Source organism: Parasteatoda tepidariorum, chromosome 8, assembly GCF_982258835.1.
Source record: "Parasteatoda tepidariorum strain Cologne lab strain chromosome 8, Ptep-v5.0, whole genome shotgun sequence".
NCBI lineage: Eukaryota > Metazoa > Arthropoda > Arachnida > Araneae > Theridiidae > Parasteatoda > Parasteatoda tepidariorum.
Window position 1 is genome coordinate 28808676 of NC_141762.1, and position 14814 is coordinate 28823489.

General features: G+C 31.8%; 2 protein-coding genes across 4 annotated transcripts in view; one reads left to right on the forward strand and one right to left on the reverse strand.

Moving 5' to 3' along the window:
* Positions 1-1824: 1824 nt before the first annotated feature.
* LOC107453155 (uncharacterized) lies at positions 1825-8891 on the forward strand. Of its 2 annotated transcripts, none has more exons than XM_016069858.4 (2): positions 1825-2047; positions 7649-8891. In XM_016069858.4, exons 1-2 carry the CDS (start codon positions 2038-2040, stop codon positions 8071-8073), a joined length of 435 nt encoding a protein of 144 aa, XP_015925344.1. In that variant the 5' UTR covers positions 1825-2037; the 3' UTR covers positions 8074-8891. The 2 variants fall into 2 exon arrangements, with proteins under 2 accessions (XP_015925344.1, XP_087006205.1); XM_087150079.1 differs by lacking the exon at positions 1825-2047 and adding an exon at positions 4126-4215.
* Positions 8892-13523: 4632 nt separating this feature from the next.
* The window catches only part of LOC107453161 (RNA-binding protein 5), a 34680-nt gene continuing 33389 nt past the window's right edge, over positions 13524-14814 (reverse strand). For both annotated transcript variants that reach the window (XM_043040153.3, XM_043040154.3), the window contains one exon: positions 13524-13845. In XM_043040153.3, the coding sequence (XP_042896087.2) occupies positions 13842-13845 (4 nt within the window). In that variant the 3' untranslated portion in view covers positions 13524-13841. The remainder of the gene's footprint in view (positions 13846-14814) is intronic.

Here is a 14814-nt window from a genome sequence, read left to right on the forward strand (position 1 = left end):
TTTCGGTCATTTTGCAGAATATCGCGGTACGGAAATCCTTCAGTTATTACCTCCGTATTGAATATTTCACTGCTTTCGTAAAGCATTCAGGGAGAGACTTTTTCAGGTTTGGTGGTCACTGTGACCTCCAAAAAATTTACAAAATTTCGTTTTTTTTTCCCCTTTTAAACACTAATTAGTTTATAGATTTAGAATTTCTTAAATAGTGAAGGAGGGGGGGGTGAAAAAATGTTCAGTTTTAAACATTCTTTTCTTTAAAATACATTTAGATAGATGATTACTCCGAACTGTGACAGAGGAGCAGTCTATGGCCTAGAAGTTACACTGAACTATGAAGCTTGAAGTATAAGTAGGCTGACCAACATCTACAGAAAACTTGTTGCAAACTAGTTAAAACAACACGCTTGGAAACTCATCTCTTACTTTTTCCAGTTAAAAAAAAAGATCTGCGTGCGATTTCTGCTCTCCCAAAATATTTATTTTACTTTAAAAACAGCGCTGACTACCCGACCCCAATTCTGAATTTACGACAGTCAATGTTCTATTCCGTAGCCTTGTGATTTTAAACCCGTCCCAGAAGACAAGGGAACGAGTGTTGGAATAAACTGGCCTTCGTGGAGGACTTTTTGATGGAATTAACCTTCATTTGTGTTACATACAAAGAAAAATCCTTCACTGTTACCCCGACGGCAAGGGTAGGTACTTTATTTACGTCGCTTTAGAGCAGTACAACACAATAGGCTATTGACGACGGTCTCGAAAGCATCCCTGAGGATGATCCGAAGACATGCCGTCCCGCAGTGGACTGATCGTTAAGACACGGTTCCCAGCAGATCACCGAAGTGAAGCATCACTGGCTACGGTCAGTGTGCGGGTGGGTGACCAATTGAATCAGTCTGCGTAGGGACCGAGGGTGTGCGGCATTGGTCATCGTTAAACTGTGCTACCGTAAAGTGCTCGACTTCGCTCGCAGGTCGTCAGGCTACCTAAGCTGGGGTGCCATCCCCTCCGCAGAGGATCAAAATTGTGATGGCATGTCTTCGGATCATCCTCCGGGATGTTTCCCAGACCGTTGCCAATAGCCCATTATGCAGCTCTAGTGCGACGTAAATTAACAACAACAACGAAGACATGCCATCGCAATTTTGATCCTCTGCTGAGAGGATGGTTCCCCTGATTTGGTAGCCCGACGATCTGCGTGCGAAGTCAAGCACTTTACGGTAGAACAGTTTAACGAGGATCGATATCGTACACCCTCGGTCCCTACGCAGGCTGATTGAAGTGGTCACCCACCCATTTACTGACAGCGGCCAATGTTGCTTGACTTCAGTGTTCTACTGGGAACCGTGTTTTTACAATTAGTCTACTGCGGAACCCGGCGGCAAGGGTATTCAAATCCATAATCTGCCACTGAGGATATTTTTCATCAACACTGTGGCCGGGATCAGATTTTGTATCAAACATCCTACTTTAATATCCGAAACTGAGTCACCTGTTTGTCCCTGGGCCACCGCGATTCAATTAGAAATTTTATAGTATATGGAAGAAATTTTAAAATTTTTTTGAGGACGCTGGCCATCTTTAGTGTAAGTACTAATTCAATGGGGCCTACCTGAATTGCCCGCCCAGCGCTTTGTGTCTTGGAGACAGAGGGTTCGAATCCCGACGCAACTTTTTTTTTTTCTACAACTGGCACTGAACTTTCGTTCTTCACCTCGGAAGATGCAGGAAGTGTTTCTCATTTAACGTTACCCGATGGGCACCTGTAAACCTAAATCAAAGAGGCGAGCAACATTTCCCACGCAACAGAGAACACACAGAAATATCCATGCCCTGAGCGGGATTTGAACCCACAACCATTTTCTCTAAATTGTGGTATCTATTTTTCTACCTAAGAGGCTTATAAGCCATACTTCTGTAATTGAGCACACAAGCCCGCATATATGTGTACCAATAAAATAAAATAAATCACGATTAGTGATTTTAATGTGTTTGTTTTAATCTTAATGTTTTTTTTTAATTTAAATATTTTAGAAGATGCCTTGCAGTAAGTTTCCATTTAAATTTACCTCTATGCATTTAGTACTTTGTATTTATTTTTTATGTTGTCAGCGATAAAAATGTTGTTAAGTTTTGAAAATTATGTAACATTACTTTCCAAATCAGAGATATTTCTTTTAATTAAATTTCATATGAACTTTTTCATGTTGCTGTTATTTTATTGCCATATTTGCAATTGTCCTGATATTCCTGATCAAAACGTATGTCTTAATTTGTCCAGATTTTAATTTTTTGTTCTCATATTCAAATTCCTGCAAATCCATACATCCCATTTTCTGTGAATACAAATGCAGATTTTTAAAACAATCAATTCGAAGAATTGGATTTTTGATCCAACATCTTTACTTTAATTGATAGTTCCAACTTAAGGATTGTCCACTGATTATATGCGTGGTTCAGGTATATTTCTTTACCCACAAGATTCTTTATTTTGAATTTTTTGGGAATGGGCCATTCGAAAATTACGTGAGCACGGATATTATTATTCTAAAATAGCCATTTTTGGCGATTTCGAACTTCTCTCCTTTTGTCAGCAAAAATTAGTAAATCATAAATCCCTTTCCTTAGATCTGAAAATAACTAAGCGCCACGTGGCGAGTCAACAAAAAAAGTGGCGACTTAACTTCCCAATCGTTTTTTTCTTTCTTTCAAAAATTGTTTGATTATAAAAGTACATACATCAATACAGAGACTCTGAAAAACTGAAATTTCATCCATGTTAGAAAAACACTATATTCAATCCCCGTATGTAATGTTTGAACTGCCCCAATTCCGTCACTTATGAAAAAAGTTGACAATTTAACATTATCACATTTTGGTGATGAATGTAGAGGCTTTAAGTTTATTTTTTAATTTAGCAAATACAGCTACAAATCTTGGTTTGTAACTTAATTCGTCTGATATTCAAAATGATCGATTTCAATGAACAATTCAGTAATCGTGTAGAATTGTTTGATCATCCACTAAATTATTTATGTGCAAAACTGTTAACAAAAGCATATTCACTGTTTTCCTTTCGTTGATTATTGAAACCCTGTTTTAAAATTATTTAAGATTGGGTTATTGAACTCGAAAACAAATTTTAGTTAAATATTGATATTATAGAGTATTAACTGATTCCGGGTATTTTTTTTAAATGTAACATCCATGAAAAAAAATTTTTGTAAATTGATCTCTAACTGTTATGAGTTGATTTTTCAGTGCTCCATTCATAAATTAAACTGAAAATGGTAAAAACTTTTTGTTTTAAACAAAGTAATTTAAATTCTGAAATTAAAAACAGTATATTTTATTAAATTATTCTTTTGAGCTTAAATTCACCTTTATTATGCTTAAGTAGAGCAAGTTAAACTTTTTTAAGTTTGTCATTTGCCTTTTCTAAAAGATATTCTCGGCAGGCATGCTATTCCAAATAATATCCAGATTTTTTTCTTTGGCCCACAACGAAGACTGTTCTTGTTTGATCGTTCTTTAAAGGAGGATAAATTTCAAATGAGTCACATGAACTGTTTTAGAAAACTTGTTTTATTCTTTTACATTAATCCAAAATAAATAAACTAGTTAGAACTAGATATTCATTAAAAATGTTTATTTATGAATGACGGTAGTAGAAAGAATTTGTATCAGAAAAGTAAACTTTTAATGAAAGGTGCAGTTAAAAAAAATCCCTCTAGAAACTTTTTTAACCACCAGATTTTCACGTATATTCAAAATAATTTTTAATTGTTAGTTTGAAGGGTTGGCTTCGAATACGCTTATTAATTAGTGCTAAACTCGGTAGCAGAAACATTCTCCAACTGCAGATTATTATTGCATCTACTGATTATTTATCATTAAAGTTTTATATTTTTAAAAAGCAAACAGTTACTGATACTTCTTTTTAAAATATCTTTAAACTTGTTTACAATAAAAATCAAAAGGCCAGATTGAGAGAACAAAACAAAGCACAAAAAGAAAATATTTTTTTTTTTTCTGTTACTTGATTAAAAGCTATATAGAAATATAGATAACTATACAGAAATTTTTCCTTTTTCTAATATTTTTTTCTCTTATTTTATTTTTCAGTATTATTGTATAAAATGCAACATCTTATCAACTTAAACATTATAAAGTATGACATAAGAATAATATGGCATCAAGTTTAAACATCATAAAGTATGATTTTTAAGGATCTTATAGTTGCAAATTTTACTACATGTAGATAAAGCTATTCAAGAATTATCTTTAGTTATAAAAAGTAGTTGCTTAGAAAGCATAAACTTATCAGTTATTTTAAAAATGACAAATTATTTTATGGAGTCGTAATGGCTCAGAGGATAGGGAGTTCGCCTTCCAATGAGGTGAACCAACACCTCCTAGAATAAGGAAGGCCTCAGCACGGATCAAATTAGTAGTCCGATGTGACGAAGTTAACTGCGCAGTTGATGAAAAATAAGAAAGATGTCATTACGTTCGGGGTACTAAGCTGCGCAGTGGTTGATAATACGAAATAAGTCATTACGTTTGGACTACTAAAGGATATTTATGGTAACCCGTGCAGAGGCCTACTCTTTTCTAGGAGGTGTTGGGTGAACCGAGTACGAGTCCCAGCAATGGTTTGTCGATACGAATTCCACATCTGACTTGAACCGACCACAGAGCTGACGTAGAATATCCTCAGTGGTAGACGGATCATGGGTTAGTCCCTTAGCCATCAAGGTAACTGTGGGAGGTTTTAGTGTTTTTCCTCTCCATGTAACGCCGATGCGGGTTAGTTCCATCAAAAAGTCATCCACGGAAGCAAATTTCTCCCAGTACTTGATCCAGGAGTTTCCTTGTCTTTTGGATTAGGTTCAAAATTAAAGTTAACATTAGTAGTCGTAAACCCAAATAATTGGGTCAGCTGTTCAGCGACGGCTATTGAATAGAATAAAATAAAAATATCTGTGACTGTGTTGAAGTCGCCGACTAATTTGGATTTATTCAACTAATGAAATTTTGAACTCAAACATAAAAATACTTTCTCTGAATAAGCATAAATTTTCTTCATCCTTTAATAATCAATGTAGACTGATGATAAATAATTATTAAAAATTAAATCTTGCATTTTGTCAACATTGGTTTAATGAATTTCATATTGGTAGTGGTTTCAATAGGTGAGCGATGCGTATAAAAAGCTCCAGAGATATGGCAAAATACGCAATAAGAGAAATTAATATTACCTTCGATCACTCTTATGACTAAACTGTTTGGGACCAATATTCCCGACTGTTTCTGTTCCGTTCCATATTTTGATGGTCAAGATACCAAACCTGCCGAATAAGACGGTATGGTTATACAGAAAAGTACGTTTTTGTGTTTGTTTCCGTAAATTGGTTAATAGTTATCCCTATTTAATTAGCATACTTCGAAGCAAGCCTTTGAATTATTAACTTTGGTTTTCAGTAAGGGAAAATCCGATCGTTAGAACAAAAGTATGTTAGATAATAGGTAATTATTTTTTCCTGTTTACTTGCAATAAAACCCACATTAAGCAAGTTCGCTAACTTAGAATCCTTGGAGTTCGCTTGAAGATGATTTGACGTGTTCGAAAACATACAAAAAAGTTTAATCCGTTTTAATCTTAGAGTGCAGCGATTCCACCTTTTTTTTTGTTACGTGTGTGTCCCGCAGTGGACTGATTGTTCAGACACGGTTCCCCGCAGATCTCCGAAGTCAAGCATCACTGGCTACGGTCAGTCTGCGAAGGGACCAAGGGTTTGCGGTATTGGTCTTCGTTAAACTGTTCTACCGTAAAGTGCAGGTCGTCGGGCTACCGAAGCGGGGGTGCCATCCCCTCTGCATAGGATCAAAATTGTGATGGCATGTCCTCGGATCGTCCTCAGGGATGTTTCCCAGAACGTCGTCAATAGCCCATTGAGCAGCTCTAGTGCGACGTAAATGAACTAAACGTGTGTTGAATATTGAATTAAAATGTTTTGGAAACGAACTTTTTATTTTAACACAAAATATTTTTCAACACTGAACCGACAGTGTCTTTAAGTGTAACTTTTTCATCAAGATAAAAATTTTCATGATATATATATATATATTTAGTAAGATTGAAAAAATTGAATTGAAAAAAATAAAATAATTTTTTTTTTAATAGTTTACAAAAGAAATAAAATATTTTAAAAATTATTTAAGGAGCATATACACCTAGGTAGGTCGGAAAAATCGACTTTTTTCCATCGAATTATGTTTTTCACTGTTTCAAGAATCATAATCCGAAAGATTAAAACGAAATTCGTCATAGTTTCATTGTAAACATTAATAATGTTGAAGCGCGTCGAGCACTTCAACATTGACAGATTTGCCCAAGTTTCTAAAAAACGCATTAGATTTATTATTTAAAGATGTTGAATACTTGAATTTTTTGTTTTGCTCATTATGAAAAAAATAAATGAGAAAACTAGCATTAAAAACCTCAGTTTTTTTTTTTATAAAAAAATTGTGTGGGGGAGGGGGAATCTGAGTCCATGACACCCCCCCCCCCACCCAGGAAAAATTCATGGATCCGCCCCTGCACGTAATATAAATTTTTTGTAGTTCATAAGTTAAATCTTAAATTTGTTGATTAATTTGTGCAGACGATATTTGAAATCAGAGACAGAAACGTACATTCTCTGATTTTTTTCTTCTGACGGGTTTTGACTCTCAAAACGTAGAGCTCTAGAACATCTTTCAATAATAATTTTTCTTTTTTACGAATTATTAGAGCGATTCTGCTCAACTTTTGGATTTTGTGATTCAAAATTGGACAGTTTAAAACAATGTAAAAATTTGTATATTATTCAAAATTTTCCAAACCATAATTAAATAATCATAAAAATCAAGAATTATAGCAAAAATGGCATCAAGATAAGTAATTTTTTTCATATATAAAAAAAATTCTGCATTTGCATAATTATTTAAACAGGGCGCACAAAATGTTTCGTAATCATTACATATAGTATTAACCCAAGTAACACTACACTTTCTCATATAGGGTGTTCAAAAAACAATTTTTAGTTCGTCCTCTCAAACCTTTGACAGTTTTAAACTATATTGATTAATATGAGAAATCGCAGGACCTAAACACTTCAAAAGTTATAAAAATATTCCTCGAAGTATTTCTTGAGAAATTTAAAAAAAATTGGAAAAACTGAAAGTGTCTATTCAGTTATTGTAGGGTAATGTATCCCCCCTTTAAATGATATGGAACGGTCTGATCATTCATCTCACTTTTCAAAACAACTTTCTGGTAGTTGTTTCTAAGAGCCCTGCATTGCTGATATAACGTCAGAATTTGTATTAAATATTCCACCACAGAGCTTCCCTTCAATGTAGAAAACAACCTGGGAACAGCATGGTGTGAGATCTGGACTGCATGAGGGATATGGCAGTATTCTAATATAATGCTAATTACTTCGTTTAGAAAACGGTCAGTTCAAAAAATCGCTTGCGCTTTAATTTAGCGGTGTTGCCACTACGTAAAAAAATGCTCTTTATAAATTTTTGGATTCTAAGCTGGGTGAAAAATAAAATTTTTATTTGTTCTTAATTTAACAGAAATTATTTCATATTTCAGATATTTTTAGATCATCTCCAAGAAGTTCTTTTTCCACAGCGACCTACGTTTCCGGCATGATCCTGGTTATTTTGGGCATTGGCAGTATAACAGTATCAATAGATCCTCGTCCATTCTCAAGAAGCTCTTGGACAATATTTCTTGTAATTGGATTGTTTTTGATTGCAAGTGGTTCATTATTATTGGTTTTAGTATCAAAAATCAAGGCACATATAATAGATTCTCCAAACAGAATAGCCGAGAATGACACCATCAACAGTGCTGCTGATTTGTTAGATGACAATTTGTATGATGAAATTGATGGAGCATCACACGTCGCTTATCAGAATACGGTCGAGTCTTTGGAGTCTGTAAGAGCTGTTAGTCAATGCATGATGACCAGATCAGAATCTCCAAGATTGTTTTTCAAAGAGACCTTCGTTTAGGTTCAGAAATGTGACGTTTAATTTATTGGACAGTGCTTATGATGTAGGATTTTTTTTAAAGTACTTTTCTAAGCTCTATGAATTTTAATAATGTTTTAACAGTTTATTAATGTTTTTAACAGTTTATTCGCATTGAATATTTTAATAGACGGTATTCCTCTTCCACTATAATATAAACAATGAAAAAAGTAACATTAATAGTTTATCTGACTTGTCTTAAGATATTTTGAGTGGATATTTAGTGGAGCCTAAATGGAGTCTATGAAAGTAGTTAGTCATAGCATGATCATATTAAAAAAAAAGAAGTCAGTAAATATTGATTAGTATAGTATACTTTCTATTGAACGGTATACAACGAAATTTTGTAAAAATTTCATATTAACTGTAGGAAAAGGCTGTATAGAATAGGATAATGAAACTCATACACTACGTGAACGATTTTTTTCTCCGATATATAATTTTTTTCTATTGTACGAATTTTTACAGCAAAAATATTTGTAACTAATGTTAAAAAATATAAGAATGCTCAATTCACTAAAGTGCAAAACATCAAAATGTATCATGTATAGTTCTGCTGACTTGCTAGATAAAAATTTATAGTACTTACTTACTTATGAAATATAGCATATTGCTTCCCAAGATTTAGTGAAGAGGATACTATGTTCACTAAAATGTCTTGTAGAGCTAGATTTTTACAAATGTCTTATAGTTCGATAAATATGAGGTCAAAAGATAAAAAAAATTTATTTAAACAATTCATATTTGTTATTTTAGTTAATTGATCGACTAATTTCTGTAAATAAATTTTTTAAAAACTACTCTTTCGTCACCTTAATTGTACAAAATTAATGAACATCACACGTTAAAGTAAAACAATTTTTAACCGCATATTCAAATATGACATGACCAAAACTAAAACAGTTATAAGTGCAGAAAAACAAGGTGTTTCATAATTACTGCCCTTAAGATCCTTTAGTCAGAAGAGATTTTTCCATCATCCCGTTAAACTACGGAGAATAATGTGTATGGAATTTCCTAATTTATTCTGCAATTAATATTAAAGAAAGATGTTTGTTCAGGTTCATTCATTCATTAAAATACATTCTATTGAACCTAGTTACTAAATTTTAAAGTTGTAAGTACTTTTAAAATGTTTAAATCTAAAAAGTTCCTTTACTTCCAAATTTAGGAATTAGGTTCAATAAAACGCATTTCATTGTGAAAGATGAAAGAAAAATCATCCCAAAATGTCAATTTGTTACAAGCCAAATTGCGTTTATGTAATTCTGCGTAAGTTAATATGAAGATGGGAGGACCATTTTTCACCCCTTAAATATGGACAGGTAAAAGGAATTCTACCTCCTTCATGTTAACGCAATCTTTTTATAAAGATAATTATAAGAAGAATGCGTTATTATTGGGAAGATTTTAGAATACTTTTTTATTTAATTTTATTCATTGAAACCTAATAACCAAATTTTAATTTTTCTGAAGTACATTTCTTAAAATTGTTTATAAGGTTCACAAAATCTTCCAGCAATAAGAAAATAATTCCCAGATAATTCTCTTGGAGTTGATGTTAAAACCCATGTTGTCTGATAGGGACTCTCAATTTGTATTTTTAAAAGTTTATCAAAAGTAAAGTTATTTAAGGAAAATAAGAGCTTTCACTAGGTAATCTTTCTGTCCTTCTTACTAAAACCTCAAAAATATTTTGTCAGTTTTCTATTGCTCTTTTCTCAGTCAAAATAATTTCCAATCTCTATTGTTAATTTTGTCTTTGGGTAAGAATTTTAAATTTCTGTATCAAGGAAAAATTTTCATATTCTGAAATTGGCCGCATTACTTTTCTGCCATCCAACTGTAACCATTTTCCTAAGTTTCAAAATTAATTACAAGATTGATTAATAGATGGCGCAGCAAACTGAGAAACTATATACAAAGTTTTCTGAAATAACTTTTATAAGTACAGAAGTATCACATTATGACGATACCTAGGAAATAGTTTTATTAGAACTAGTGGGCTCCACCCCCCGCTCACTGACTTGTCTCTAGTATGTAGCCTCAGTAGGCTAGGTGTACTCAGCACTAGCCTTAACCCTTTTGCAACAGGAAGCGCGCTTACCGCTGAGGCCGGCAGTCTCTCTCGCGCGTGTCTCTCCAGGGCCGGAAGGTTTTTCGCTGTTAAGCCTAATTCCATGAAATTACCGAAGTATCAATGCGTCGTTTAATATTTTTCTGTAGAGTATTTAAATGACATAAGCTTTACATACATACTTTATTGACTCAAGTTATTTCTTGTTTAAATATATATTTTACACATTTTATTTTCATTATGTACTTATCATTTAATAACATTTAACATTACATATCTGAAAACTAAATACATGATTTAAAGTTCTTTTTTCGTATGAAAAATTTTAAAACTGGGATATACAAGACCTAACTATCCATTAAAAATTAAACCGAAAATCAAAAGTAGAGGGAAAAAAAACCTCCCCTACTTACTGTAAACAAATGCCACGTGCGAATTTAAAGAGCCGTCATAAAACATTCCTTCCCCCTAAAACCACGTGTATGTATTCTCATCTTGAGTAGAAGGTCAAATCTACATGTATCTGAAACCATATGGACATACAATGCCATCTTATGGAAGAAATTATATTTTTTAAAACATTCCGAAACGCTGGCACAAATGAGTGACGGCCAGGGGTGAAAGAGAAAATGCTCTGGCACGCAGGTGTGGCGACGGGGAAGTGGGCGTGTTTCTTGCTGGCACGCATATGTGACAGTCGGAGCGAAAGGGTTAAACCAGGTTTGCTACTAAAAACTCATTTAAAATGTGTCCTAGTTTGAATTTTTAATTTTAAACAAGTTTCCCTCTAAAAAAATTAATGTATTCAGTCAATAAATTATTGAAATATTTTTTTTTTAAAATTGACATGCAATAGAAATACTGACAGAAACAGGTTTTTTTTAAAAAAAACATGTAAGATGGCACGTCTATGCATTATTTTAAGTCTTTCATAACTGCTATCAATGTTTTTTTTTATTAATTATACTTGAAAATCATAACAATATGACTAATACTCATGTGTGAATGAATAACAATATAACCAAAACAAAATATGACATTTAGTTGATATGAATAATTCACTTTTAACCTTTCAATTCTTTTCAACTTATAACTCTGTTTGTTGCAGCTTTTTCTTCATGTGAGAAAAGAATTTTCATTCATAAGTTTGTAAACATGTTTGTTAAAGCATAAGTTTGTTAAATTCTTTGTTGCCAACGCAAAGAAGTGTGGACTTTCTCACCTTTTAAGAGAATATATATATATGCAACATAAAAAGCTTCTATTAATCTTTTTGTGTTATCCTAATCGAAATACTTTCTCACACTTTTAAAAGCTACATCCTGTTCTTAAATCTATTTTTGGCTCAAGTATGCATTTAATTAAAAGCAGGACATTTTTCCCTTTGCTCTCTGTGGGAAACGCTCGATCTATTTCATAAACCAATAACATCTACTAAGATTTCCCTCTTTCCCTAAATTAAGACTTTTCACAGATTTTATTTTGCAAGATTTTCCCTGACATATAACCAAGGAGCGCAACTTTTCGTTTGCACTCTTACACATTCTCATGACTGCTCTGTCTTAATAATTAATAAATAAATTTTGTACCCTCCTTCCGACCTAAGACCTGTTTTAATCCTTCCACTCGGCAACGACATAATATATATATATATATACAGTAGAGCGCCGATTATCCGAACTATGTCCGAATTCTTTTCTTTCTTTTAAAGTTTAGAATATTTTTTAACTTATCGGCAATTTTTCTACATTTCGAAGAATAAATATTATCCACTACATTTGAAGACCATATTTAATTTACAACCTTTTTTAGCAGTTTTCTTATAGTAGCCATACATATACATACATGTACTCTTATACAGTTAAACCTACATAACCCGTTAGCCCTCTTCAACTATGAATTATCTTCCAAGAATACGAGCTTCATTTCGACAGCCTACAATAGTTGGGATGCAGAAGGAGTTCATGAATAGATAAGTGCTGAAGTTCTACAATTGGGGAATGGATAATTGTCACTTATGGTTAATGATTACGCTGCTTGGAATCTTAAATAAAATTCTTAACAGAAAAACAAACGAAGCTGAAGTTTCTGAATCAGTAGATCTTCCGGATGAAAAGATGCCAGGTTATACAATAACTTATTAAAAGAAAATAATATACGTAATATAATAGGAAAAGGTTTATAATTTTTGAAGCTCCACAATTCATTGAACAAAAGTGAATACCTAATCCTTTAAATATAAATATGCTTTTAATACTGATAAATAATATTTTTGCATAAGGATAAATATGGCAATATTAAAAAATAATAATTTTTCTTAAAAAAAAAAAAAAAAAAAATACTAAATTTGTTCAAAAATTAACCCTTTATTTTTCACAATATTTTTTTCAAAAAATTTTATAATTTCTGCATCACAGGATGATAAAAAAGACATCTATTTTTTTAAAAAAATTGTTTTTAAATATAAATATATTAGTTTAAATTGAAAATACAAAATAACTGAAAAATGTATTAACAGTTTTGAAGGGCATAACATCAGTTTCAGTTACTGACACTGGTGATGTATCACCACTATGCTAAAAGAATTGAACATGAATGAAATAAAAGTATTCTTGAATAGTACTATAGATAAATAAACCTGTTTATGATGAACCAAGCACTTAGTCCCTAATATTTTAACCTGTATGGCTAGGCTAAACTTCAATTATGTACTATTGAATGAGAGGACCAACTGAACTTGATTACTGATTAATCTTCCTTTGTTTAAATTGAAGAGTCAAACAATATTAATGAAACATTATACTTTTAAAAACAAATATTCTCTAGTATATTTAATTATCAATATGTTAATTTTACCTCTTAAACATTGTTCAGATAAAATTGTGACATAATTTGAGTAAAAGGGTTTTGGACAGTTAAAGACAGTTTTGGACAAAGGGGTTTTGGACAGGACGGTTTAAACCGTGGATTAATCCATTCTGTCCTAAACCTTGCCAACCCTGGTTCTAAGCCCAGAGAAACTGTGAAGGGAAGTTAGCACATAAATAATAATCATTTAAACTAAATTTTAAGCAACTCTCCATTATCCGAACAACGTTCGGTCCCCAGCAGTTTGGATAATCGGCGCTCTACTGTATATATATATAGATGGTTTGATATACAGCAGTAAACATAGCTTTTAAGTTTTGATCAACCATGCCATCTCTAGAGAAATTTCGGCAAGGGGAGAAAAAAATCGTTTTGCAAGCAGAAGCTACTAAACCATTTTTTCATTTTTAGGGTACTCAGTAAATTAGCAATCTTTTTCAATAAGAAACATTACTTTTCTATTACTTAAAAAATATGCAAGCATAAGTTATAACATTATTATCAACAATTTTATTTACAAACAAATGGAAAAATGGAAGCATCAATAGTTAGTAAACATGAAATAAGATTTCTTTTTTACATGAAGGAAGAAATTTCTTACAGGAAAGTAACATAAAACAAGTTGGAAGAATTTATAGTCTCAGTTTCTTTTTAAAATTGAAGAATACAAAATGATCAGAATGATTGGAAGTTTCATTTCTAAAGCAAGGATAAAATATTTACAAAAAATATACAGTTTAGATTTACAAATTTGCATGTTTTAAAAATCTCCAATTGTTTTCTGAACTCTAATGACTCAGATGGGTCACCTGAAATGAAATGCAACACAAATTCAATGTTTGGTTGGAAATATTTTTTACAAATGTGGTGATGTATGTTTAAAATTACTTTTATAATAAATGCAGCTATAAGTTTATACATTAATTTAGCTTTTTTATAAGTTGAAAATGTATGTAGCGTAATAGTGTAACACTGGATAATGTTTTGCTATATTCTTGCTTTTCATGCAAATTTCTTTTATGGTTAAGATTTATAAAACAAATAGTAGATACTAGTTTACAAGATAAAGGTGTATCAATTGCTATTTTAATTATGCCTAGTGTTTATAAATTTATGTATGATACCTGTTTTCTGGTGTTCAAGTATTTTAAAAGGTGATTTTCTATTTAACGAATTTTCTATATAACTAACTTATTATCGGGATTTAGCGAATTCATTAAATAGCGGTCCGACTGTAAATGTACGATTTTATGTAATTATGGTATAAACAGATTATTTCTGCGTTTGTACACTTAAAAAAGCAGAAGTCAATCGAAAAGAAGTAGTCAATTCAACATCTTAAATTTTGAACATAAAAAAAACGAACAATTAGTACAAAAAATTAAAAAAAATCACGGTTGAATAACTTATTTGAGTCAAATATATTTTATTTATAGCCTTTTTTTTTTTTTTTTTATGGAAATAGACTATGGTATTAACTGAAAAGGTGTAACCAATTCAAACTTTGATGTTTTGAACACTAAGCTTTCAGTAAAAATCAAATATTAATAAAAATCAAGTTTGAAAATAATAATTAATTATGTTAATATTTAAATGAGTCCTAAAAATTCTGAAATTTAAAACGTCATTCAAAGAAAACATGTAGGACAAAATACTGATTTTTTTTAAAGTCAAGGAAATTTTATGGCGTTTTTTTCTTCTTCAAAAATACAAGAAATATAGAACAATTGAGGCCTCAGAATAAAATCTCTAAATATATGAACTCCTAAATATTAGTA